The sequence below is a fragment of the Lycium ferocissimum genome, unplaced genomic scaffold (assembly GCF_029784015.1).
Source record: "Lycium ferocissimum isolate CSIRO_LF1 unplaced genomic scaffold, AGI_CSIRO_Lferr_CH_V1 ctg525, whole genome shotgun sequence".
Classification (NCBI taxonomy): domain Eukaryota; kingdom Viridiplantae; phylum Streptophyta; class Magnoliopsida; order Solanales; family Solanaceae; genus Lycium; species Lycium ferocissimum.
The window spans coordinates 419215-441597 of NW_026725923.1; the positions used below are offsets into that span (position 1 = coordinate 419215).

Here is a 22383-nt window from a genome sequence, read left to right on the forward strand (position 1 = left end):
ATAATGTTTTAAATCTGATGATGCAATTAATTTTTGGACAACGTTGAAATCATACAGACATTGAGATGTAAAGCCAACTGCACAAACGTAACTGTGATTGCAGATGGTGTAGATAACATTAGGCCTTATTTATATCTAGTAGCTATCTTTAAATTTATTACATTCCATAACTAAAAGTTGTATATCAAGAACTTACATAACTAAAACATTTAAACACGGATAAAATTAAAAAAAACAACCGTTCTCCCTCCCTCTCTCTCTCTCTCTCTCTCTCTCTCTCTCTCTCTCTCTCTCTCTCTCTCTAACATTTTCTAATACAAGGAGTAAATGTAACAGAAAACGAGACATTATAAAATTGATAAAAAGCAAAAAGCAAATATACCTCCTCCGGTTTACTAGAACTCTCTCTTACTTGCAAGATGGAACTGTTAATTTTTGTAGAACCCTCTCTCTCTGTCTCTCGCTCTCTCTCTGCATGTGAAGAGGAGTCAGTTTGACTTTTGGAGGCCGTGGTTGTTGATGTTGTTCGAGCTCTCTCTCTTCGGCGACGGCGGATCTGTGAATTTGGCCGGAATTTTATTTCTTGTATTCGATTTTAAGTGTATTCGAATTTTATTTCTTGATACAAATGAATAGAATTTTGAGGGTTACAAATGAATATAAAGTGAAATTTATTTCTTTGTAACGGTTTTTGGGTATTCATTAATTTTTTTGGTGAGCCCAATGTTTTGGAGTGTATTTTGAAGGATTTTTTTTTTTTTTTGTATACAATCGGTTTTAGATACAATGTAAAAGTATAGATGAATACATTTGACGTGAATACGGTTAGTTGAATACATGACTTGAATAATGAAAAGAATTTTTGAAATTTTTTTTTATTCGCTCGTATTCATGAAATTTTATGAATACAGCGAGCCATTTTTCGAATACAGCGGGGTAACTGTAGCTACGAAATGTAAATATTAAAAATGTAGCTATGGCAAAATTTAAACCCCCAAAGTGTAGTCATTTATGTAAAATTCCCCAACTTATAAGCCAATCCAAACGGGCTCATAGTATTTATTCATACCTTCCGTTATATTTTTCATCCAACTGTGCCTTTATCGTTATATTTTGGTGTTGATTTATCCTTAATTTAGATGAAGTGACACGTATCAGTCTTAGAATAGAATAACACATCCACAATTTTAATATCCGGATCTAATTAAAACCTACCCCAAATTTTAACCCACTATCTGACCTAATTGTCCCTAAAACTTATTGAATTAATAAAAAATAATCAAACACAAACACATGGTAAATGCGGGACCCACACCTAGCTCTCATCATCTCCTTTAACTAATCACCGGAGAGACCCAAAAACCGCCCAAATTCTGTAGGCAACAAAGGACGTGGCCAAAACATATAAAGATCGGCATATCACCAAACCATTTTTTAAAAACTAAATCACTAAACCCCAAAACAATCGAAGCCCAGGGCAAGCACAAAACAGAATTTTGCAGATAGCAATATAGGAGTTCAAAGCAAACCTATATCTAACAACGAGTTCATAGGAGGCGAAAAGAAGAGGAAATTACAAGCTGATGAATCGCTCCGACAAGTCATAGACTTAAGCTTCAATATTAGATCCTAACATTCTCTTGCGAAAATGCAAATAAGAATGAACATTTACCACAAATTCATTTAAGAAAGGCCAAACCCATCGGCAGACATCTGTGGTCGTCCACTTCTTTCACTTGAGCACCTAAAGTGGACCTTGTTTCATTTAGACACCCCAGGTGGTCAATACCTGTTCCAGTTAGACAATTTTTGCACCGCATTTTTTTTAAATCCCAAGCGCTTGTATATCATTGTATCCTAAGTGGATTAAGTGACCAATTACATTGTACAAATTTCATTTAAATTTTGCCAACTCAATTAATAATGTGCCAACTCAATTAATGATGTTAACTCATATGCCAACTCATTTTAATTGGCCACATCATCGCACACGCGGGCAAATCAACTAAAGACCAAAATTAGGGCTCAAAATTACCCATTTCCATACGCACACTTCAAAACGATCGTGCGATTTCCACAAAAATCGAGGTAAAATTTTCGTCGATTTCGTTCAATATCTTCTCCATTTTCAGTTAATTCTTAGTAAATAATCACTCATAAGGTATTATTTTCATTTATTTGCAGGTTTTAGTCTGGAAATCGACCCTTTGGACTTTGTTCGTTTCAACTTCATTTGCGACATTGGAGAAATTTAAGGTTCTACCGAACTTTTTCGTATTTGTATGCTATCCGTGTTTAAATTAGGGTGTTTTGGTACGAAATCGGTTGTTATCACTTTATTTGTTTACTAGGGTTTATTTGGGAATTTCGGTGTCAAAGTTAGGGTCTTTTTGGGTATTTCCTATTGCTTGTGTGTTGTGGGTTGTTGGGGAATAAAATGGACGACTATATTCTTACTTGTTTTCACCATGGGGGTACAATGTCGTGGAGAAGACCCCGTAGTGGGTCCCACGTACAAAGGGGAATTAGAGGTCTTTGGTGCTCTATCGACAAAGACCATTTTAGTCTTGTTGAGTTGGAAGCATACACTAGAGATCTTGGGTACACAAATGTCCTTGGATTCTACGCAAAAGGTTGATGATAGTGCCTTTGTTCACCTTACTTCGATAGACAATTACTAGGGCTTGTGAATGATTTAAAACATGGTGATGAGTTTGATGTGTTTGTGGTCCATGGCATTGATGAGGTGGATGAGTTGCCACAACCAATTGGTTTGTTGGTAGGGCCGGCGGGTGATGGATCGTATTAATGACCCGTGGCAGTGAAGCTAGGGCAACACGTATGTGGGAGGGGTATAAATCCACGTAAATGTTCCGCATGGGGCCGAAACATTTGCAAAGGAGGTCGAAACACCTCCGAAAGGAGGTTGAAGCATTTGGGTGAAAGCGTATCCAAATAGAGTTCAAACGTATCCTAATGGGGTGAAACGCTATCCTAATGGGGGTGAAACAAATTTGAATGGGGTGAAACGGATCTGAATGGTCTTTGAAACGGTCTGAATGGGAAATTTACGTAACAAATGGGGATCAATCGGATGTTGCTAGTAGTTCGAATCAGATTTTCCAAATCTTGATGATTGAGATGTTGATGAAGAATTGAGAAACCTTAGAGCCGAAAAAGAGGTAAAAGGAACCCCCGATCCTAGAAGAAAAAAAAATACGTAGAAAATACCATTAGAGTGAAGGCATTTGGTGTTGATAGAGGCTTTGAAGATATTGGTAGAAATAAGTACGCAGGTATGTGGGAAGATTAGGTGGAGATGAGGATTATATTGACGGTTCGATTGTGGTAGTGATGAGTAATGATGAGTTAGATCGATCTTGTGAGGGTGTTGATCTACCATCAAGAAGGAAGAGCACAAAGGTCGGTATGATCAACTTGCGTAGTTGCTATTTTTGAACTTGGTATGGTTTTTGAAAATGAAAAAGTATTTAGGAAAGCATTGGCTGATTATGCAATAGAATACAAAGTTAGTCTTAAGTTAAGGCCTAATCAACTTTGGTAAAGTAAGGGCTCGGTGTAAGGGTAACAAAACGATGCAAGGTGGTTGTGTTATCCGCAAAGATAGAGATTCGTGACTTTATGATTAAGAGCTACCATCCCGTACACAAGTGTACAACTTAACAAGAACAAAATGTGCAACACCAAATGGCTTGTCCGCTAGATTTAAGGATGAAATAATTAACATCTTTGAGAATATGGGAAATACATGTGCGAGGGGATAAGTTAGGACTTTATGTTGGTAGGACAATTTGCTACGGTAGCTAAAATGGATACTAAGAGAGTCATGGGTGATTGGAATTTAGAGTTTGCAAGATTGTGTGACTATTTTGATATGATAAAGCTTAGACAAATCTCGGTAGTTCTCCGCTGGGTGAGGATGGACGGAGAAAGTTGTCCAGGGAAGAATTTGTTTGTGTACTTCTATGTTGCTTGGATGCATTGAAGAAGGGGTGGATGGAAAGTTGTAGGAGAATAATAGGTTTTGATGGGTGTTTTCTAAAGGGTGCTTGTAAAGGTGAATCGCTAGTAGTAGCGATTGTGGCAAGAATGGAAACAATCGAGATGTTTCCTATAGCACAGGCGATTGTTGACTTAAACTAAGCATAGTTGGAGTTTTTCATTAATTACTTGAAAGAGGATCTACGGTTAATGCGGAGAAGGTCTTCTTGTGATGGAGACATACGCAAAAGGTAATGTACATAGTAACTTGTTTAATTTCTCCGTTTTCTTGCGTTGAGTGTTTATTTAATAATTTCTTTTCTTTGAAGGGTTTTAAATGCCGCTCGTAGAAGAATTGTTACCGACGTCGAGCATAGGAGATGTGAAGCAAGTCACATTCGTCCACCGGGTGTCACGGCCCAACCCCGTGGGCCGTGACTAGTGCCGAGTGGGGCACCCAAACGCATTCATCAAACTCCGAATCACACACACCGACTTACGCGCATACAAATATCAAACGCCGTCTCAAACACATCTCAAACTCAAACACAAATGTATCGAAAGCCGACAAACGTGTGGCGCATCGGCCCCAAAACATATAATATACAAACACGCCCGTACAAGGTAGGCACACAACCCGCATATACGTCTACGTACCTCTAAACAAACCAATGACCGACGTAATCATATGACGGGACGGGGGCCCCCGCCGTACCCCCGAACACACACACACATACGGACGAGTATATACCAAGATGTAGGCTCCGGATAAAAGGAGCACTCCAACACAGCAGATAGGTGCCCACAAAGGCGGCGAATCATCAAGCGGGCGTCGTACTGGCGGGCATGAAACGTCAGAAGTCGCACGACGAAATATGTACCGAGTATGCAAAGAAATACGTAAATAAAACCGAGTCACACACACTCGAGACAAGTACCGAAAGTAAGTACCTTTCCAAAATGCCAAATGTTTATTTTTCAAAATACAAAGCATGCATAGGGCACGAAAAAATATGGTCGCCCACCGTCGATGGCGCCATAACACGAATAACACCGAAGGTTTCAAATCTCCGTACAACCCCGAACTCAACACATCATCACAACACATCGCAAGCCATATCACAAAGATAACTCCATAAACCAACCCGGCCTAGTGGCGAGGTCTCGGGAACCGTAACACAAAGATAACTCCGAATGTATCACGGGCGCACGACAACAAAAAAACGGCCGGAACCGGGCGAACGATGTACCAACAACCCGCACGAAAGGTAGTCGTGAGTAACCATATGCATAAAATCATTATCATGAGTTCAAAAAGTAAGTAAAAAAATGATCATACTGGGAATCGGTAAAATCGTTATACCAAACTCTTCCAAACGTCTTCGAAATGCACAAAGGAAGGTCGCGGGACCCACGGACGAGTGTCGACCCGAGCCGGGCCCGCCTATGAAAAACATACTCATCACACGTCATACAACCTCCCACGACGATATCGAGGCAATCCGAGCCCTTAGCCGAAAGTTATGAGCGTTCGTAGTTTCAACATCGTTAGGAATAGAATTCTTTTGAAAACCAAGTTTTTTTATGCAACTTTAAAATCAATTTTTTTCCAACAACATCAAAAACCAATATTTTCTTACATCAACCTACGAATACCAAAAGACAAACGCGAATCATAGACATGCTCGGATTATGAGAATAGAATTTCCTCGAGGCTAGTATCATAGCCTATATTAAACTAGGACATGCCAAAAGAAAGAAAAGTTAAGCTTTACATACCTCGCTTGCGCACAACGCTAATCCAAATCAAACTTATATCTCGAATTCTCCAAGATCTACATAACATTAACAAGTACCAACATCAACCATAAGCACTTAAAAGCTCATTTCCAACCAACACATAATCCTACGGAAAAATTGGGCAAGACTTCCTTTATAAATGGACCAACCCTAGAATTCAACTCCGCCAAATTCAACAACACAAGAAACCAACAATCATTCCAACAATATCACAATCAATTCGAAATGCATTCGAACATTAAAAATCCTTCTCCACACATTCCAACAATATTCCAATTATACTTACTATAACTACATACTTACAAACCAACATGTAATCAAACTAACGCATATTCAATTATCAATCCAAAACCATTCAAACAACATTCAAGAACTCTTTAAATAATTCATACAATATTTCCAACAACCCAACAAACACTCCATTCCACCCGAATCGTCCCCAAACCCGAGAATTCAACTCTAACACATTCCTTGATTTCAAAACATGATTTACTCCAACAATCTATACTCTAACCATGCCATTTCCATAAACATGAAAATTACACTAAATGCACTAAACCTTCCAAATCAGCCCATAACACTTACAATACCAATTTGAGTCATCAAACTCTCACTTTCAACATAAAATCCACATAACAACAACAACCAAAACTCTAAGAAAATTGATTCATTTCTTACACATACGAAGGGCCTTATTTGCCAACACACCAACCTACACTCTTCATGATTTTTACTCATTTCAACACACCACAATAACCAAACACACTACATAAACTTAGTTCATCACCTTTAACACAACATACACACATGCACTCCGCTAAACTACCATACACACAGCTCAACTTCAAACACCAAATTCCCATGAATTCCATCCATATTAACATACAACAACACACATAAACCTTCCATAACTCATAAAACAAGGTTGGAATTTACCTTTTCACAACTCCTCAATTTGTCCAAAGTTGGCCAAAGATGAAAACGAACAATCCAACGCTTCCAACAACGCTTCCACGCTAATAAGCACTCTCCAATTAGTAGGTTTGCATCAAAGAAATAATTTTGGAATGGCTTATTCTTGGTCTTGAAATTTTTCTCCTTGGCCGAATGCTTGGTGATTTTTTTCTCCATGGTTCTTGATTTTTCTAATGTCTTGAAGATGATGAAATGGTCCCTTAAGTCATCTTCTTATTGCAACTAATAGCCAACCATGTGGCCATGGCCCACTCAAGGTGGCGACCACATGGCCATATTTCATTCCCACTTTTTTTCAATAATAGCCAACTTCCCTTAATTCCATCTTTGGTCCCAAAGTTTCTTTAATGTTTCCATACCAATAACGTCATACACACTTAGGTCGCATGACAAAATCGAAGGTCACACGTCTCGACTTCGCATCCCGGAATGGTCTTAATCCTAACTTTTCATAGTTAACCCGAATCGTCCCGTCGTTCAAAATACGGGATGTAACAATTGGCATCAAGAATGGAAGGGTGAAGAGAGAAGAAAATAATTTTGGAGATGTTCTAAGGCAGTTTTGAAGTGAAATTCGAGTCGAGCTTGATAAAATGAGCAAACTTGGTAAAGACATTTGTGATTTTTTTTGCATTATCCGTAAAAAAATCATGGGCGAGGGTTACTTTAAAAGAGCATTCTAAGTGTGATGTTGTTGAGAATAACATGTGTGAAACCTTGATTCATGTGGATCTTGTCTTGACACAAATCAATTATAACATGTTGGAGGAAATTAGGAGAAAGATAATGACTAGACAATGTGATATGATTAAGTTTGCCAACACTTGGATATCGAGATTTCACCTATGGCTAGACTTACCTTAGAGGATAATAAGGAAATGGCTGGGGGTCGGCAAGGTTCTTTGGAATGCCGATGTTGGATTTGAGATTGGAGAGGGAGTATAGGCATCATAACGAGTACTAAGAGTTGTAGTTGTAGAACTTGGCAATCGAGAGGAATTCCATGCCAACATGTCAAGCCAGGCATACTACCACATACACCAGAGCTCGAACACTTTGGAGCATTGGTATAGGAAAGGATACATTCTTAAAGGCATATAGTCATTTCATCCAACCAATTCCAAATACGAAGATGTGGTCTCGAAACAAACAATCCAAAGATTGAGCCTCGCACCTAAACCAACTGGCAAAGCCGAAGAAAAGAACAAAAGGCAAAGATGAACCAAAAAAGATGAGGTATGGAAAGGTGTCCCGAAAAGTGGGGAAAATAACTTGTTCGTAATGTCATCAACAAGGACATAACAAGAAATATTGCAAGGTAAAATAGTTCTTTGAGTCAAGTTAACTTGTTTATCATGTATTTTGGGTTTTTAAGTCAAGTTATTTGCTTTAAATATGCAGAGTTGTGCAAGTGTAATACCTAGCCAAAGTTTACAACAAGATCACAGTAGAAGCACGCAGCCAAACCGCACCTACAAGCTTAAGCCAACCACACCTTCACAGTTAGCCAGGATGATACAACTAGTAGGAGAGGTGAATCAATCAAAAAGTTAGAAGCTCAAGCTGGCACCGGCCACCTACGGATACAAGTATTCCTATTACAAAAGGAATAACAAGTCAACTACCTCATAGAAGAAGACAAGTTCGGACGTTAAGAGAGAGAGGTTGCAATCTGGAGAGAGAACCTGCAAGTAGGGACACAAGGGCGGTGATGTTGGATTTGGCATATACACAAGTACAAGTAGAACTCAAATACTAAATGTAAGTCAATTCTAACTTTGGTCTCTAAAACACAACTACATGTAACAAAGCGACTATGCTTCATTTTTCTGCTAAAATGCGACCAGAACATCAAGCCAAAGGATTCTAGAAATCGGTTCAAATTTTACAAGGATGCAAGTCCAACGACGTAGACCTTGGTTATAAAGCTAGAGGATTGAGATGGAAAAACAAGGAAGTCCATCGTCCCCAATTGAAGCGGATGGCAAACAAGAAGAAGAAGAAGCGGCGTATTAGGATAGGATGTAGTACTTAATTGGCAATGTAATATGGCACCAAACAATTTCTTTTTGGATGGTTATTTTGGCAATCCGATACTTGTATGTAGCAAAATAAACAATTTGCAGTATTTTAATGTTTGCTTTTGGCTACTTGTATGCTAACTTTGAGCTCATTCTTCAGCATGTTAATATATTAGCTACTATTTGGGGTTACCTGTTGTTGGTGTTTAAACAGTTGTGCTAATGTAATTATAGCTGCTGTTGGTGTTAAATAACATTGGCCTACCTGTTGTTGGCAATAATATGTAGCATAAACTTATTGGAAAAAGGCCAGGTTTTTATGCAACTGTGTGAGCTCAAAACAGAGCATTGTTGGCAAATACAGCATAGACAAATCAACATTTCATTTCATTTCATTCAAAATGCTGGTTTACATGAGTGACTGTTGGCCAAAGTTCAGCCATGCCAAAATACAAAATTGTCACAACAATGCAAAGAAGCAAATTACATTCCAAGAATCCTAACAATATTACAACTACACAACTTAGCAAAAGGCAACTACTTAAGGAGCATGTATTGTCCTGCTCCATCTAACAATTTGGCTTGATTTTCCATATCCCGAGCATCACAAAACCAGCAACAATGGCAGCAACAATGAGCATATTTCTTGCTCGAATTCTTTTCTCTTCAAAAGCCTTCACTTTCTTCAACAAACCCCACATCACCCTATTTGCTTCATAGGTGCCTATCTTCCATCCAAAAGAAATAATCACAACCACCCATTTTCTACAAAACCAATTTTCAACCCAACAATTAATCATCTAATAAATAATTAAATAAGGAATGAATGAAGATATAAGTTTACCTTTGGTATTTTACAACATAAAAATGCGACACGGGTTTAATTGGGTCCAAGAAGTCTTCAATAATGCTTCATTACCACATCTACAATATCGGGCATGTTCATCAAAAAACTCCATGAAAGAGTCGGATAAGCTCGACATAATAGTAACAACAATGGAAGAACGAACGTGATGAACCGTAACAAAAATATTAGCAAGCGTTAAAATATTAGCTTGAATTTGAGAAAAAAAATTGATCGTGAAAAGGGGCTAAAATTAGTGGCTAAATTGGATTTAATTTTGAAGTGGGGGAAGATGATATATATAAGTGGGGAAGTACTAATACCGTTGGTCGCCACATAGGATTAAAAAAAAAAGGTTACACGCACGTTTTTTGATCGATAACACGCGACATGCCAACGGTGCAAAAATTGTCTAATCGAATGTATTGACCACACTGGGGTGTCTAAATGAAACAAGGTCCACTTTAGGTGCTCAAGTGAAAGAAGTGGACGACCACAAATGTCTGCCGATGGGTTTGGCCTTTAAGAAATAAACACTCCAATACCAGCTTCTTCAGCCTCATCTTTGGAGATACCGTCCTTAAATTTCACTTGTAGCCAAGCAAGGGAACTCGAAGAACTACAAGTGTTGTTCATGGAGAGAGGGACGTTAGAAGATCTTGAAGAGAGGACCTCCATACAACGTTTGGGAGATGGCTTGGGAGGAGATTGAAGAGGAAGCCATGAGAGAGGAAGCTCCTAAACAAAGTGGCTAGAATTGCAAAGAATGCAAGAGCAAGTGGGTGTGTGAATGAAGGCCCATGTAGGTTAATTATGCAAAGGCCTTTGTTATAATAGACAAGACTATAAATAGATGCCTTAGGGGTCGTTTGGTAGGAGGATAAGTTATCCCATGTAGATGGAACTGGGTGGGATAAGATGGGATTACTAATCCCACCCTTTATGTGGGATTACTAATCCCACCTTTTATCCCATCTATATGGGATTGGTTGGAATATCAAAAAAGTTATCTTACCAACCAAACACAGGATTAATTCCAATCCCATTGGATTAATAATCCAGCCCATCTTATCCCTTCTACCAAATGACCTCTTAGTCTTTCATTTGCATTTACCTTGAATATTGATGAAAACTCTTGAGTGATAGTTTGTTAAGCTTAGTAATCATAGTTATCTTAGCTTTAGTTGTGTTAAACCTTTGTTGGAAATTGCAAACCTTTGTCAATTGATTTCAATTGAAATTGCATCTTTGTAGATGAATTTGTGTCTCCTTTATTGAATTCAAATAGTAATGGTTCATTAGTAGGAACCAATTAGGAGGGTTTAGGCTTAGTATACCTAGATTTGCCTATCATTTCTTTACTAATTGGGTCTTACTCCATCTGTATTCTTCTCATCCCCAATTCTTGCTATTTGGTTGTGAATCTTAGAGTTTCACCCTAGGATTAGTTATCATTAGGCAAGCCTTCAATCAGTTCCTTAGCTTCTTTCAAAGACAAATTGGATCTCCCGTGCTTCGACGGCTGCGAGAGGGGCGGAAAAGTGGCTCGGCGGTGATGTGTTGTTGTCTCACTACATCACCAAATTCGCCACGTGTATATCTTTTTATTCACCCCATGCTTGGGATTTGTACTTGAATTTGAGCGCAAATGTTACTTTTCTGGATAAACACCAATTTTGATAGTGTTTAGGGGTTTTGGACTACGGGCAAGGAAATAAATTTGCATGGTCATTTGGTCCATGTTCGTCGCTTGAAAAGACATAGAGAAATGGTGGTGTTGAATTTTGAAGAGATGAAAGAGATTTTGGCGTGGGTCGGGTAGTGGGTTAAAATTTGGGGTGGGTATTAATTAGAGTCGGATATTAAAATTAGGGATGAGTTATTTTATTCTAAAGCTGACATTTGTCACTCCATCTGATGTAAGGGCAAATCAACAACAAAGTGTAACAGTAAGGGCATAATTTGAGAAAAAGTATAACGGAGGGTACGAATAAACAATATTTGAAAGTTAAGGGATATTTTTTACCCTTTTCCGTTTTGTTTATCTGCAAGACCCAATATTGTTGCCTATCCCATCATTTTTTTTTCCCTTCTTCTTTTGGTACGCTGGTAGGCATTTAGCCATAAGATTTGGAGCTCAAATTTGAATTTTTTGTTTAAAACTAGTGTTTGTCTATGAAGTGTGAACAAAACTTCAACTTCAATTTCAACCCATGATGTGAAATCTCAATTTGTCCAAGAAGTAGGATTTCAAATTTCAAGTTGTGATTTCAATACTTTTTAAATGTAAAACTTGATTCATAAATTTTATAATTTGCAAAATGAGACTCATCATTTTAGACTTTGCAAAAAAAAAAAAAAAAAAATTACTTTTGCTCAACATGAAGAGATTATTTGTACCATGTGAAAAAATTATATTAAATAACTAATTCCTACTATTGTTGATTTTTTTTTTTATCAGTGATCTTTGTAAAATTATGTGCATTTCAAAACCATGTCTTTTGCCCAATATTTATAAAAAGTCGACTTTATTCAGAAGTTTTCATATTAGTAAATTTAGTCGTTTACAACAATATCCAAAATAATATATTGCAAACACATGGATAACATCTTATTAACTCGAATTAATTATTTCAAATATAAATAGTATTAGTACTATGTGGAGTTAAATGTTTTATGTCATTTAAGTATACTACATTACAAACAACAATTATGGGGAAAAAAATCCTCTTACTAAAAACTGATTTTAGACCACTAGTTTTAATCGTCCCCGCCTTCATTTGCCAAAAAGTTTAAAAGACTTTGCCTCTATCCATATAAGTATGAGAGTCATTTTAATAGTTTTTTAGTCAGTATTTGCAATCTTCAAAATATGAAAGTGACTTTACAATATGAAATCCGGCATATAATTAGATAGAAATCAGCTTGAAAAGGCAATAAAATGAAGGAGAAGAATACCTCTAGGCGTTCAGCGACGGCAGACAGATGTGTGTGTGCCGGAATCACTTGCTCTCGAGGGTTAAATACTTTATAAAGAATAATGAACTACTGCAATAGGACAAATAGTGCTGGGCGGTTTTGATTGAGTGAGCCTGAACTCAAGTTAATTTCAGCCCATATCAACAATCGGGATGAGACAAGAGAGTTGTGCGGTTCCGATTGGTGAGCCCAATATTTTGTTTCAGCCCATTTTGTTTATATGTAAGGCCAATGTTGCTGGCTAGCCCATTATGTTTTTTTAGGGTACACTTGAAATATGTATATATTTTTTTAAAAGTTGTTCGTAAGCTACACTTCTTAAATCCGCAAGGAGCAAAAACTTCATATTTTTAAGCACTGCTTAGTTTCTTTAATGATACTTATTCCAATCATCATTATCTTCAATGTAATCTATATATACTTATTTCTCGGGAATGAGAAAAATGATGTGGCATACTTCTTTGACAAGGATCTATATTTATCTTTTTTTCCTCAATTTTTAATTTTTTTTTCCTTTTATTAGTAACTAAAATGTTGCATCAATCAAATTAATGTCAGTCTATTTATAACACCATTATTATTATTTATTAGCTCTTCTCCTAAATTTCCTTTACTTTCCTTGTATAGTAATCAATGTGGTAATTGTTGGTATTTAAAAGGTATGACTCATTATAAATAAATGCTAAAATATGAAAGGTCAGGTGATTTACCATAACCGATCAGTATGCATAACAGTTATTTTGACATATAAATATAAGAGAATAACTTCAAATCATGGCAATGATTTATGAAGAACAACTCCTGAAAGATACATACCGGATAGTGATTAGAAGGAATCCTAACACGATAACATGCAGGTTTGGCTAGATGATTGGAAGCTATCATAGAGCCAACTACAAAGGTTCAGGGTCATGAAGAACGGAAGTGCGAGAGTAGACAATGATGCAGCCTTTAGATGAGACGTGGTTTTTGCTAGGGAAGACAAAGTGAACGACTCTTCTTGGTTGGCATGGAAAGTTTTGAGATTGGGATTTAATTTGAGAGGGAGGAAAGTAGAAATTGGCTGTGGAGAGGGTTGTGAGTTTTATATAAAATCAAATTTTTAGTAGTTTTCTTAAAAGCTGGTAAGTGCATACGCATACAGAAATGCGTGTATATACATTGCAAATTAATAAGCAATGATTGCTTGATTTTAGTTATTTTTTCATTTGTTGATATCATTATAATGCACGAATGCAGGTGTTAAGAATCCAGGTGTTAAGTTTTTCTTTCTCGAGTTTACTTTGTCTCAAGTTTTAGCAATATTTTATTTTTCTCTCTCTTTTCCCCCTGTTTGCCTCATATTCTATTTAATTTAGTATGTGAAATTTTTTATTTTCTTAATTTTTGCATCAACTAAATTATGACGAACAAACTGATACGAAGCTAAATACATTTACATTAGTTAAGGTTAGAGGAAGATAGGCGAGGGATAGTAGGACGGATAAGTTTTGTACATTTACAATAGTTAAGGTTAGAGGAAGATAGGCGAGGGATAGTAGGACGGATAAGTTTTGTCAGTCATAGAATAATTTGTGGATATTAACTGATTAAGCATCATAAGTGCATGATCAAGTAAAAATGACAATGTATAGGATAATCCAACATAGGCCTGAGAAACATAACACTCAAAGTAAATAAAAAAGCTAAAAGTACAAAAAAGGAAAGAAAAGAAGAAGAAGAAGAAGAAGTAGCAGCAGCAGCAGTTAAAAGTAAGAAGATAAATAACCCGACATCAATGATTACACTAAACAAGATTAATTGTCTTCATACGTCAGTGCTTCGTGAAATTTTGGTACTCCTAAAGTAGCAATTTGATTTTATTTTTTCCTCCTTTGCTTCCTTGGTTACTCGAACTCGCAACTTTCGGGTTGAAAGTGGAAGGCGCTTACCATCTGAGCAACCCCCTCTTGTCAGCAATTTGATTTAAATTTCAGGGTATGACTTATTTCTCAGGTGCTATTTTCATTTGTCTTAAAATACATCTAAAATATTGAAACCTGTTTAAGTAATGTAACGGCACTCTTTTGGTAAAGCTGATTGAGGAGGTAAAAAAATTCCAGTACCACTGCTTATTCAAAGCTCAATTACTCCACATTAATGAAAGTAATAACAGCCTCTGCTAAATTCATGAAGATAAGCTATCTCTACTTATGATTTAATCAATTTCTAAAATTTATTTTTGTATCTTTTTTGCAATATAAGTACAACTTAATCAGTTCAATACTTAAGGTCATATAGATATTTTTTATTTGCTCAATTTGGCTACATTCACAAAAGATCTTTTATAAATTCAATTTGTTATTTTTACAACCGCGCAAAATGCGGCCATGTACACTAGTGTATGAGTATGTAGAGAAATGAATATAGCGTTGATTTAATCTCCATTTTCTAAATATTACGGCGAACGACAAGTGTATGGAAAAAATGTTTCCATTTGTGGTGAAAATCGTCAAGTCTGACCTTTTTTTTCTCAAAATCTTTTCATGCACCAAGTCAACTTAATTCTCATCAAATCATTGTTTTTCTACTATTTTCCAATACCCGATTCTTTGCATCCATTTTTAAGACGATCTCCCAGTCAAAGGAACATGAAGTTTCATTTTCTAACACGCCATATATAGCTTGAAGACAATTATAGGTGCAAAAGGCGAAAATGGTTATTTATGCTAGGAGATATGTTTAAAATTGTGTCTTAAATATAATGTTGCACCGTTTTAGTCCTCTAATTTCTTAAGAGTAAACACTTTTGTCAAATACTCCCTCCATCCCAAAAAGATTGTCTTAGTTTGACTTAACACAAAGTTTAAGAAAGAAAGAAAGACTTTTAAAATGTGTATCCAAAACAAGTTCTTTAGATATTTGTGTGATCAGAATCATCTCATAAAGTTAAATTATTTCTAAACATAGAAAGGTGTCAATCTTTTTGGGACATACTAAAAAAGGAAAGGAAAACAATCTTTTTGGAACGGAGGGAGTAGTATTTAATAAATTTTGATAGTTAGATTTAATAGAAAAATGTGAAAGAAAAGAATTTAAATAATAACATCAACAAATCCGTCAAATCCTAAAAATCGCAACACCATAAACTTCACAAGACACAAGAAATAGATAATTATAAAAAAACAAAAATTATACCTCAAAAAGCTGCATGGGTTCCAAATATAGATAAAAAATAACGTAAAACTACAGAAACTGCACCTCCAAATATTAGTTCAAGTTAAATTCTTTTTATTTCACTATCTTGTTAAATCCAACAATTAAAGTTAATTAAATATTTGATAAAGACTAGAAGGGCTCACTTTTAACTTAAAAAAAAAAAACCCAAATTACTTAAAAATGTATTTAAACAGCTAATTAAATTTACCTTCGAACATAAGATCACTTAGTCATTTTCTTATATTTTTAGATATGAAACCTACGCCTCAATAGGATTAGTAAGGTAAGGCCTAACCCCCTTGCTTGTACTTTTCTTTTGAGTTTCGCTTTTATTATATAAATAAAAAACTAACCCTAGACACCCCGCCTAGTGAATTTGCTTTAAAAAAAAAAAAAAGTCCTCGTGATCATGCTAATAAGAGGATTGATTATGGAAGTAAAATTCTCGAGGGAATTATTTCTTGCCTTTTCGAATTCAACAATTCTGTACAAAGCTCTGAACGGAGGCTAATGATGAGATTGAATTGTTCCAATAGACTCAGTCACCCAATAAGAATAGTCATTACTATTCTCTCCGGTTATTAATAAGTTTCCACATAATCTTTTTATTGTGATTCAAAATAAGTGTCCACGTAATCAAGAAGGAATAGACTTTTTTTTTTTTTTTAATTTGCCCTTATTAAGTGATAACTGATCATATCCAATATGTCGAGTTAATAATAATATGCAAATTTTAATTAGGGATAGTTTAGTCAAAAAATTTATTTTCTTCTGAGACTTAATAGTTTTTTAAAGAATGTGCTAAAGACTAAATTTATTTTGAACAGGAGGAAGTTTGTTATAACTGACCCAAGAAAAAAAAAAAGAAGAAAAATGAAAGTCTTTTTAATTCTTTAATGGGCGGCCAGAAAAATCTACCTCTTTCCATATTTGTCTGGTTCCAATTTTTTAATCCGTCTTTTGTGGAATCTCAAGATTATCTAGAAGTCTTTAAAAACTGTTGAAATATGCCCTTCTTCTAGCTTGAGACGTGACATGGATGATATCGTTCATAAGAATATTTCGTCCCATGCAAGTGTATTCATAAGATTCAATAAGCTTTTCTAGTATACACTAGACGCAAAATAATAAACAGTAATTTAATAGCAGAAAAAATAGAGAGGGAAGATTTTTCCATATGTATATGTGTCTTTCTCAAAGGAACAAATGTGTGTGTATATATATATATGTATATAAGTGAGATAATATATATATATATATATATATATATATATATATATAAGTGAGATAATCTGAACATTAAACTGGCCAAAAATCATAGTCATAATAGTTTAAAGATAATAATACTAAAACAATGACCATTATATGGATTAAGTTAAGGCACTTTTCTTTTTAGATTCAAGGTGTTCGGATTAGGCTTCGCAAGTATATTCCGCGCGTTTGGTGCAAATTCGTCTCTTTTGCCTTCACACTCTTTTCTCATGTATGCTAGTTTACTCTCTTTTTTTACTCTCTCTGTTCACTTTTACTTGTTCACTAGCTGACTTTGCACATCCCTTAAGAAATAATAAATGAAGTGTATAGTTTACCATGATACTCATATTACTTGGTGTATAGCCTTAATGAATTTTAAAAATGATTTGAAATGGATAATTAATGTTAAGGGTAACACAGCAAATTTTTTTTTTCTTGATATACGAAAATGAACAAGTAAAAGTGAAAAAATGTTTTTAAAATAGTGGACAAGTAGATATGAACGGAGGGAGTATCGCTTTACATTACTAATACTAAAGAATAATTCTTTATCAAGTGAAAAATAAGGTTCTGCCTAATTTCCGAGGGACAATTCCTTTTGAGATACCTTCATTTGTCTAACGGGTCAAAATACTTTACGCCCCCAATTTTACTTTAAAAATCAAACTCCTTCTCAACTTTGAACAATAGAGATTTTCTCCCCTTTATTCAATTGACTTTTTAAAATGCCTACTTTATCCTTACATTATTAACTTTTGTTTTCTTTTTTTACTTTTTTAAAATCATGTTATTTTTCATTTTTTTAATTTATGTAACAAATTTCTTATAAAAACTTAATATTGTCTTCTAAGCGAAGTAAAAAGTGAAAAATACTAATTGAGTATGTAGGTTAATGATGTTCTATAATAGAATAAATTAGCAGAATAAACAAAAAATTAATTTTATTAAAAATAATCAAAACTTTAATATTTATTTATACAAGTGAAAAATAACTAGTCATAATAACTTTATAAATATATTTATATGTAGGTAATGCAAAAACAATTAAAAAAATAGATGTAAATTTTTAAAATTTATTTATTTATACTGTAAATGAATTTTATTATGATTTAAGAAATATTCCATTAGAGATAATCAAAACTTGTTTATTTATATAAACAATAGAGAATAAGAGAGAAGTGAAACTTAATATACATACATATATACGTACTTACTGCATATAATATTGAAATAACAATCATAAAAAAGCATTATATTCTTGTTATAAATTCATAAATGTATTATTCTACTTATAATGTTAATAAACTTAAAATAAGAATCTATAAATACCTAGATTAAATAAATAAATATTATATACAATAAATGTAGGATTGAAAAGAATAAGGGTGAAATAAGGGTGAAATAGTCATTGAATAGGATAACGGGGGGAGAATGTCTATTGTTAAAGTTGAGAGGCGTTTGATTTTCAAAGCAAAGTTGGGGAGTATAAATGATTTTCACCCTTAGTCTAACACATTCTAACTAAAAGTCTTGACGTATCAATAGAGACGGATCCATGATTTTGAGGTTCCGAGTGTCAGATTATTTTGAGCTTCGACTTAATTCTTTTTAGCTTTGATTCGGATTATTCGTCTTTTCTATTTATATAAACAAATCGACTAAACAATTTTTTTGATAACTATAATAATTTTGAACAAAGCATAAACTTCAAAAGTATTACTTTATCAACACAAAATTATTATTCATTTATAATTGTTCTCGACAAGTTTTCATATTCTGAAGTTATCGTCTGACTCAAGAATAGGCAAATAAAACTAGAAATAGAACTCGTACATACATATTTAGATACTCAAAATAAAAACTTAATAAACACTACTCCCTCTGTCCCAATTTATGTGTTGATGTGGGGATTACAAGAGTTGATGAGTTGTTATTTGACCACAATTTTTTATATGCCTTTTAAATATTTTAAAAATTATAATTATTGACTTTTTTATGTAGTTTTCATAAATGTAAATTTTATTTTGAAATTTTTAAAATTATATTTAAACAAACAATCAAAATTAAAACGTTTGAATTTTGAAAAGGGAGAAATATCACATAAATTGTGACAGAAGAAGTATATGAATTACAAAACAGAAGCCAGAAGAATTATAAAACAGAAGCAAGAATTAACAAAATTTAAAAAGTCCAAAGTAGCTCATAAGGTAGAGCTCGTAATAAGGAAAAGTGAGTGAGCAACAAATAAAGAAAAAGAAAGAAAAGAAGAAGCAAAATAGAATATAAGGAAAGAAGAGAGCGTGAAAGAACCACGAAGGAACCTTTGAAATTTCAAAAAGAACAATATCGTGAAAGACCCTCAGTATATTTGCTTTCAATGACCTTCTATTAGCATGATCAGTAGTCAGTACACCCATTATTCCAGTTTAACTGTTCATACAATCCCCACTATTGTACAATGGAAACGTTGAAACAGAAAAAATACTAACTCTTCCTTTTTAAGAAAAGAAAATTGAAACTAGCTTGCAGCCAAGCCATTATCAACTACTAGTACAATTGCTCATATCCTGTTTTTGGTAGAAAAATTCATCCATGCTCCAAAAGCTGTCAGCTAAAACATTCTGATCATAATCCATCACATCGTTAAAGTTTCCATTTGCTGATTGGCCGAAAATATCCATATTATTATCATAACTATTGTCATCAAATGGAAAATGAGCCTTGACGAATGAATTTAAGTCCGAATCACCTATCTCACAAGGTGGAATTTTAGCACATTGTGGAATATCGGGAGATCTATAGATAATACTCGAGGAATGCGAACTTGAAGAACAGCTACTGCTGGTGTTGTTTTTCTCTAAAGTGAAACCTTGTGGGGTTGATTGTGAACTCTGATTCGATGATTGGATAACAGAGGAAGTGTCTATCTTCTGAAGAAGACGCGGTATCCACAAACAGCGAATCACTTCTTCAAATGCTGCACTATTCGAGTCAATCTTCAGATTTCTCGCCTGTTTCTGCACTCTTGTTCTCCAGTAATTCTTGATTTCGTTATCCGTTCTTCCAGGTAGATATTGCGCAATTTTTGACCATCTAGTAATAAGAAAACAAATATTTTGATCAAGATACGTAGTACTAGAAATCAGGCTTATCACAACAGTTCTAAAACAGTTGCAGTAGATAGGAAAACAGCTGCAATAGATCTATTGCAAATTTGCAATCAGTGGTGCTTTGAATTCAAAATTTTAAGAAGTTAAAGGAGATAGTAATTTTCTAGCGTGGGGTTCAGATGAACCCTCCTACGCCCCCTAGCTCCGCTAGCTTGCAATAGTTTAGTTGCAAAAGCTGGAAGAAGAATCAAACAGCAGTATATATACCTGTTACCCAACCTGGAATGAAGTTGAAGAATCACGAGCTGTTCCTGAGGAGTTAGATTTCCTCGTTTAACGTCCGGTTTAAGGTAATTTAGCCATCTCAATCTGCAACTCTTGCCTGTTCTCTTCAGTCCTACAGAAAAGAACATGTGCGCTAGCTTAGTGAAGGAAACAAAAATTAGACGAATACATGATTTAAGGACAAGCGAAAGATTCAAGAATGACTATACAGAAGAATTACCAGCATGTTTAGCTAGCATATTCCATCGGCCTTCGCCGTGATTGGTAATGTAGTGGACAAGGAGATTGTCTTCTTCAACAGTCCATGGACCTTTCCTCAATCCAATTTCATCATCACTAGAGCTGCTACTTGAACTTTTAGACAAGGAAGACATGTCTGTTTCGATTGAGAGATTTATTTAGTACTACTGAATGTGCTAAAAGTAGTTTGAAGCAAGAGAGAGTAGCCAGCTCAGATTTATAAGTTCCAAGTTTCAGAGTACTCTCACCAACTTTATAGTAAAGTGGATGCTGCGTGGAACTTGCCTCTTAAAGTTAATTTCCAAAAGTCTTAACCAAAGAGGTTCAGAAATTAACGAGAAAATTAGAGGACTTTTTCATATATTTGGAAAGTTAAGTCAGTTAGAAATTAAAAAGTAAGTCGTCCATTAATGTGACTTCCACCCAGTTACGGAGAGGGTGACCAACATGGCTCCCTCCGTCTCAATTTATGTGATATAATTTGGTTAATATGAAGTTTAAGAAATAAATGTAGACTTTTAAAACTTGTGGTCTAAATCAAGATATAGATATATGTGTGATTGTAAATCATTTCATTAAGGACAAAAGAAGCAGTTTTAAGAAGTGTATCACATAAATTGAGATAACGAGATTATTAGTTTTTAGGCTATAGTACCTAATATTAAGCAACATCCATGGTTAATTAAACAAGACTAAAGTCATCCAAACAAGCTTAATTTAAGTAGCGTGGAGTGTTCGCAGGTCTTATAAAATAGTGTCAATGTGAAAAGCTTTTTTTTTTTTAATGTAGAATTCCACATTGAAGATTAAGATAAGTAAGAAGAGGTTGATAAAATTTCCGATAAGGACACAAAAAGTTACTGTATTATGAAATGTTGTTTTGCAGGCCGGAAGGGCCCAGGAACGAGATGACAAATATTTCCTCAGCAGTCAGCACTAGTACTTACATCAAACTAAACCAATTAAATTATAAAAGTTACTTACAAATTAAAATGAAAATATATGAACTTACTAATTTAAGTGATAAAAAACTTAAGCAAGACATATATTTGTATTCATTTACTTGACATAAACACTGGGCTACGACAAACTCTTCTTTTGTAGTTCAATTATGTGAGGGTGTGGCCTAGTTGTAAATGAAATGACACAAGCTTCGGAGATCAATTCAAATCCTAGCAAGGTAAAAAATTATTAATTGATTTCTTTCCTATTAAACTAATAGCCTGTTTGGCCAAGCTTTTAAAATCAACTTATTTTAAAAAGTGCTTTTTTCAAACGCATTTTTCAAAAAAGTACTTTTGGCAAAAAATAATTTGGCCAGTTGATTTAAAAAGTACTTTTGAGTAACAATTAGTGTTTGACCAAAATTTTAACAAGTGATTCTAAGTGTATTTTTCTCAAAAGTATTTTTCAGAAAAGTGCTTTTGGGCAAAAGTTATTTTTTTAAACGAAAAAGCTCGTCAACATTAACCAAAAATACTTATTTCCTCCCAAAAGCTTGACCAAACACCTCAATTTTTAAAAAATAAGCACTTATTAAAAAAATAAATATTTTTGAGAGAAAAATAAGTTTAGCCAAATAGGCTATAAGTCACTGAAGGCAGAATTAGCCGATATATGTGTTGATGAGAGGTTAATAGATACACAGTCAAATAATGATCGTCATAAAAATTAA

General features: G+C 34.6%; 1 protein-coding gene across 1 annotated transcript; it reads right to left on the bottom strand.

Annotated features, from left to right (window-relative positions):
* Nucleotides 1-19419: 19419 nt before the first annotated feature.
* Nucleotides 19420-20947, bottom strand: LOC132044810 (transcription factor MYB62-like). Its single transcript, XM_059435336.1, has 3 exons — nt 20689-20947; nt 20451-20580; nt 19420-20166 (listed from the first exon to the last, which is right to left on the bottom strand). Exons 1-3 carry the CDS (start codon nt 20840-20842, stop codon nt 19614-19616), a joined length of 837 nt encoding a protein of 278 aa, XP_059291319.1. The 5' UTR covers nt 20843-20947; the 3' UTR covers nt 19420-19613.
* Between the last annotated feature and the right edge of the window lie 1436 nt (nt 20948-22383).

Coding starts and splice junctions, on each gene's coding strand:
- LOC132044810 (XM_059435336.1), bottom strand. CDS start 20,842: ATGTCTTCCTTGTCTAAAAGTTCAAGTAGCAGCTCTAGTGATGATGAA. Junction 20,581..20,688: donor TATGCTAGCTAAACATGCTG/GTAATTCTTCTG, acceptor TCTTTTCTGTAG/GACTGAAGAGAACAGGCAAG. Junction 20,167..20,450: donor CATTCCAGGTTGGGTAACAG/GTATATATACTG, acceptor TCTTATTACTAG/ATGGTCAAAAATTGCGCAAT.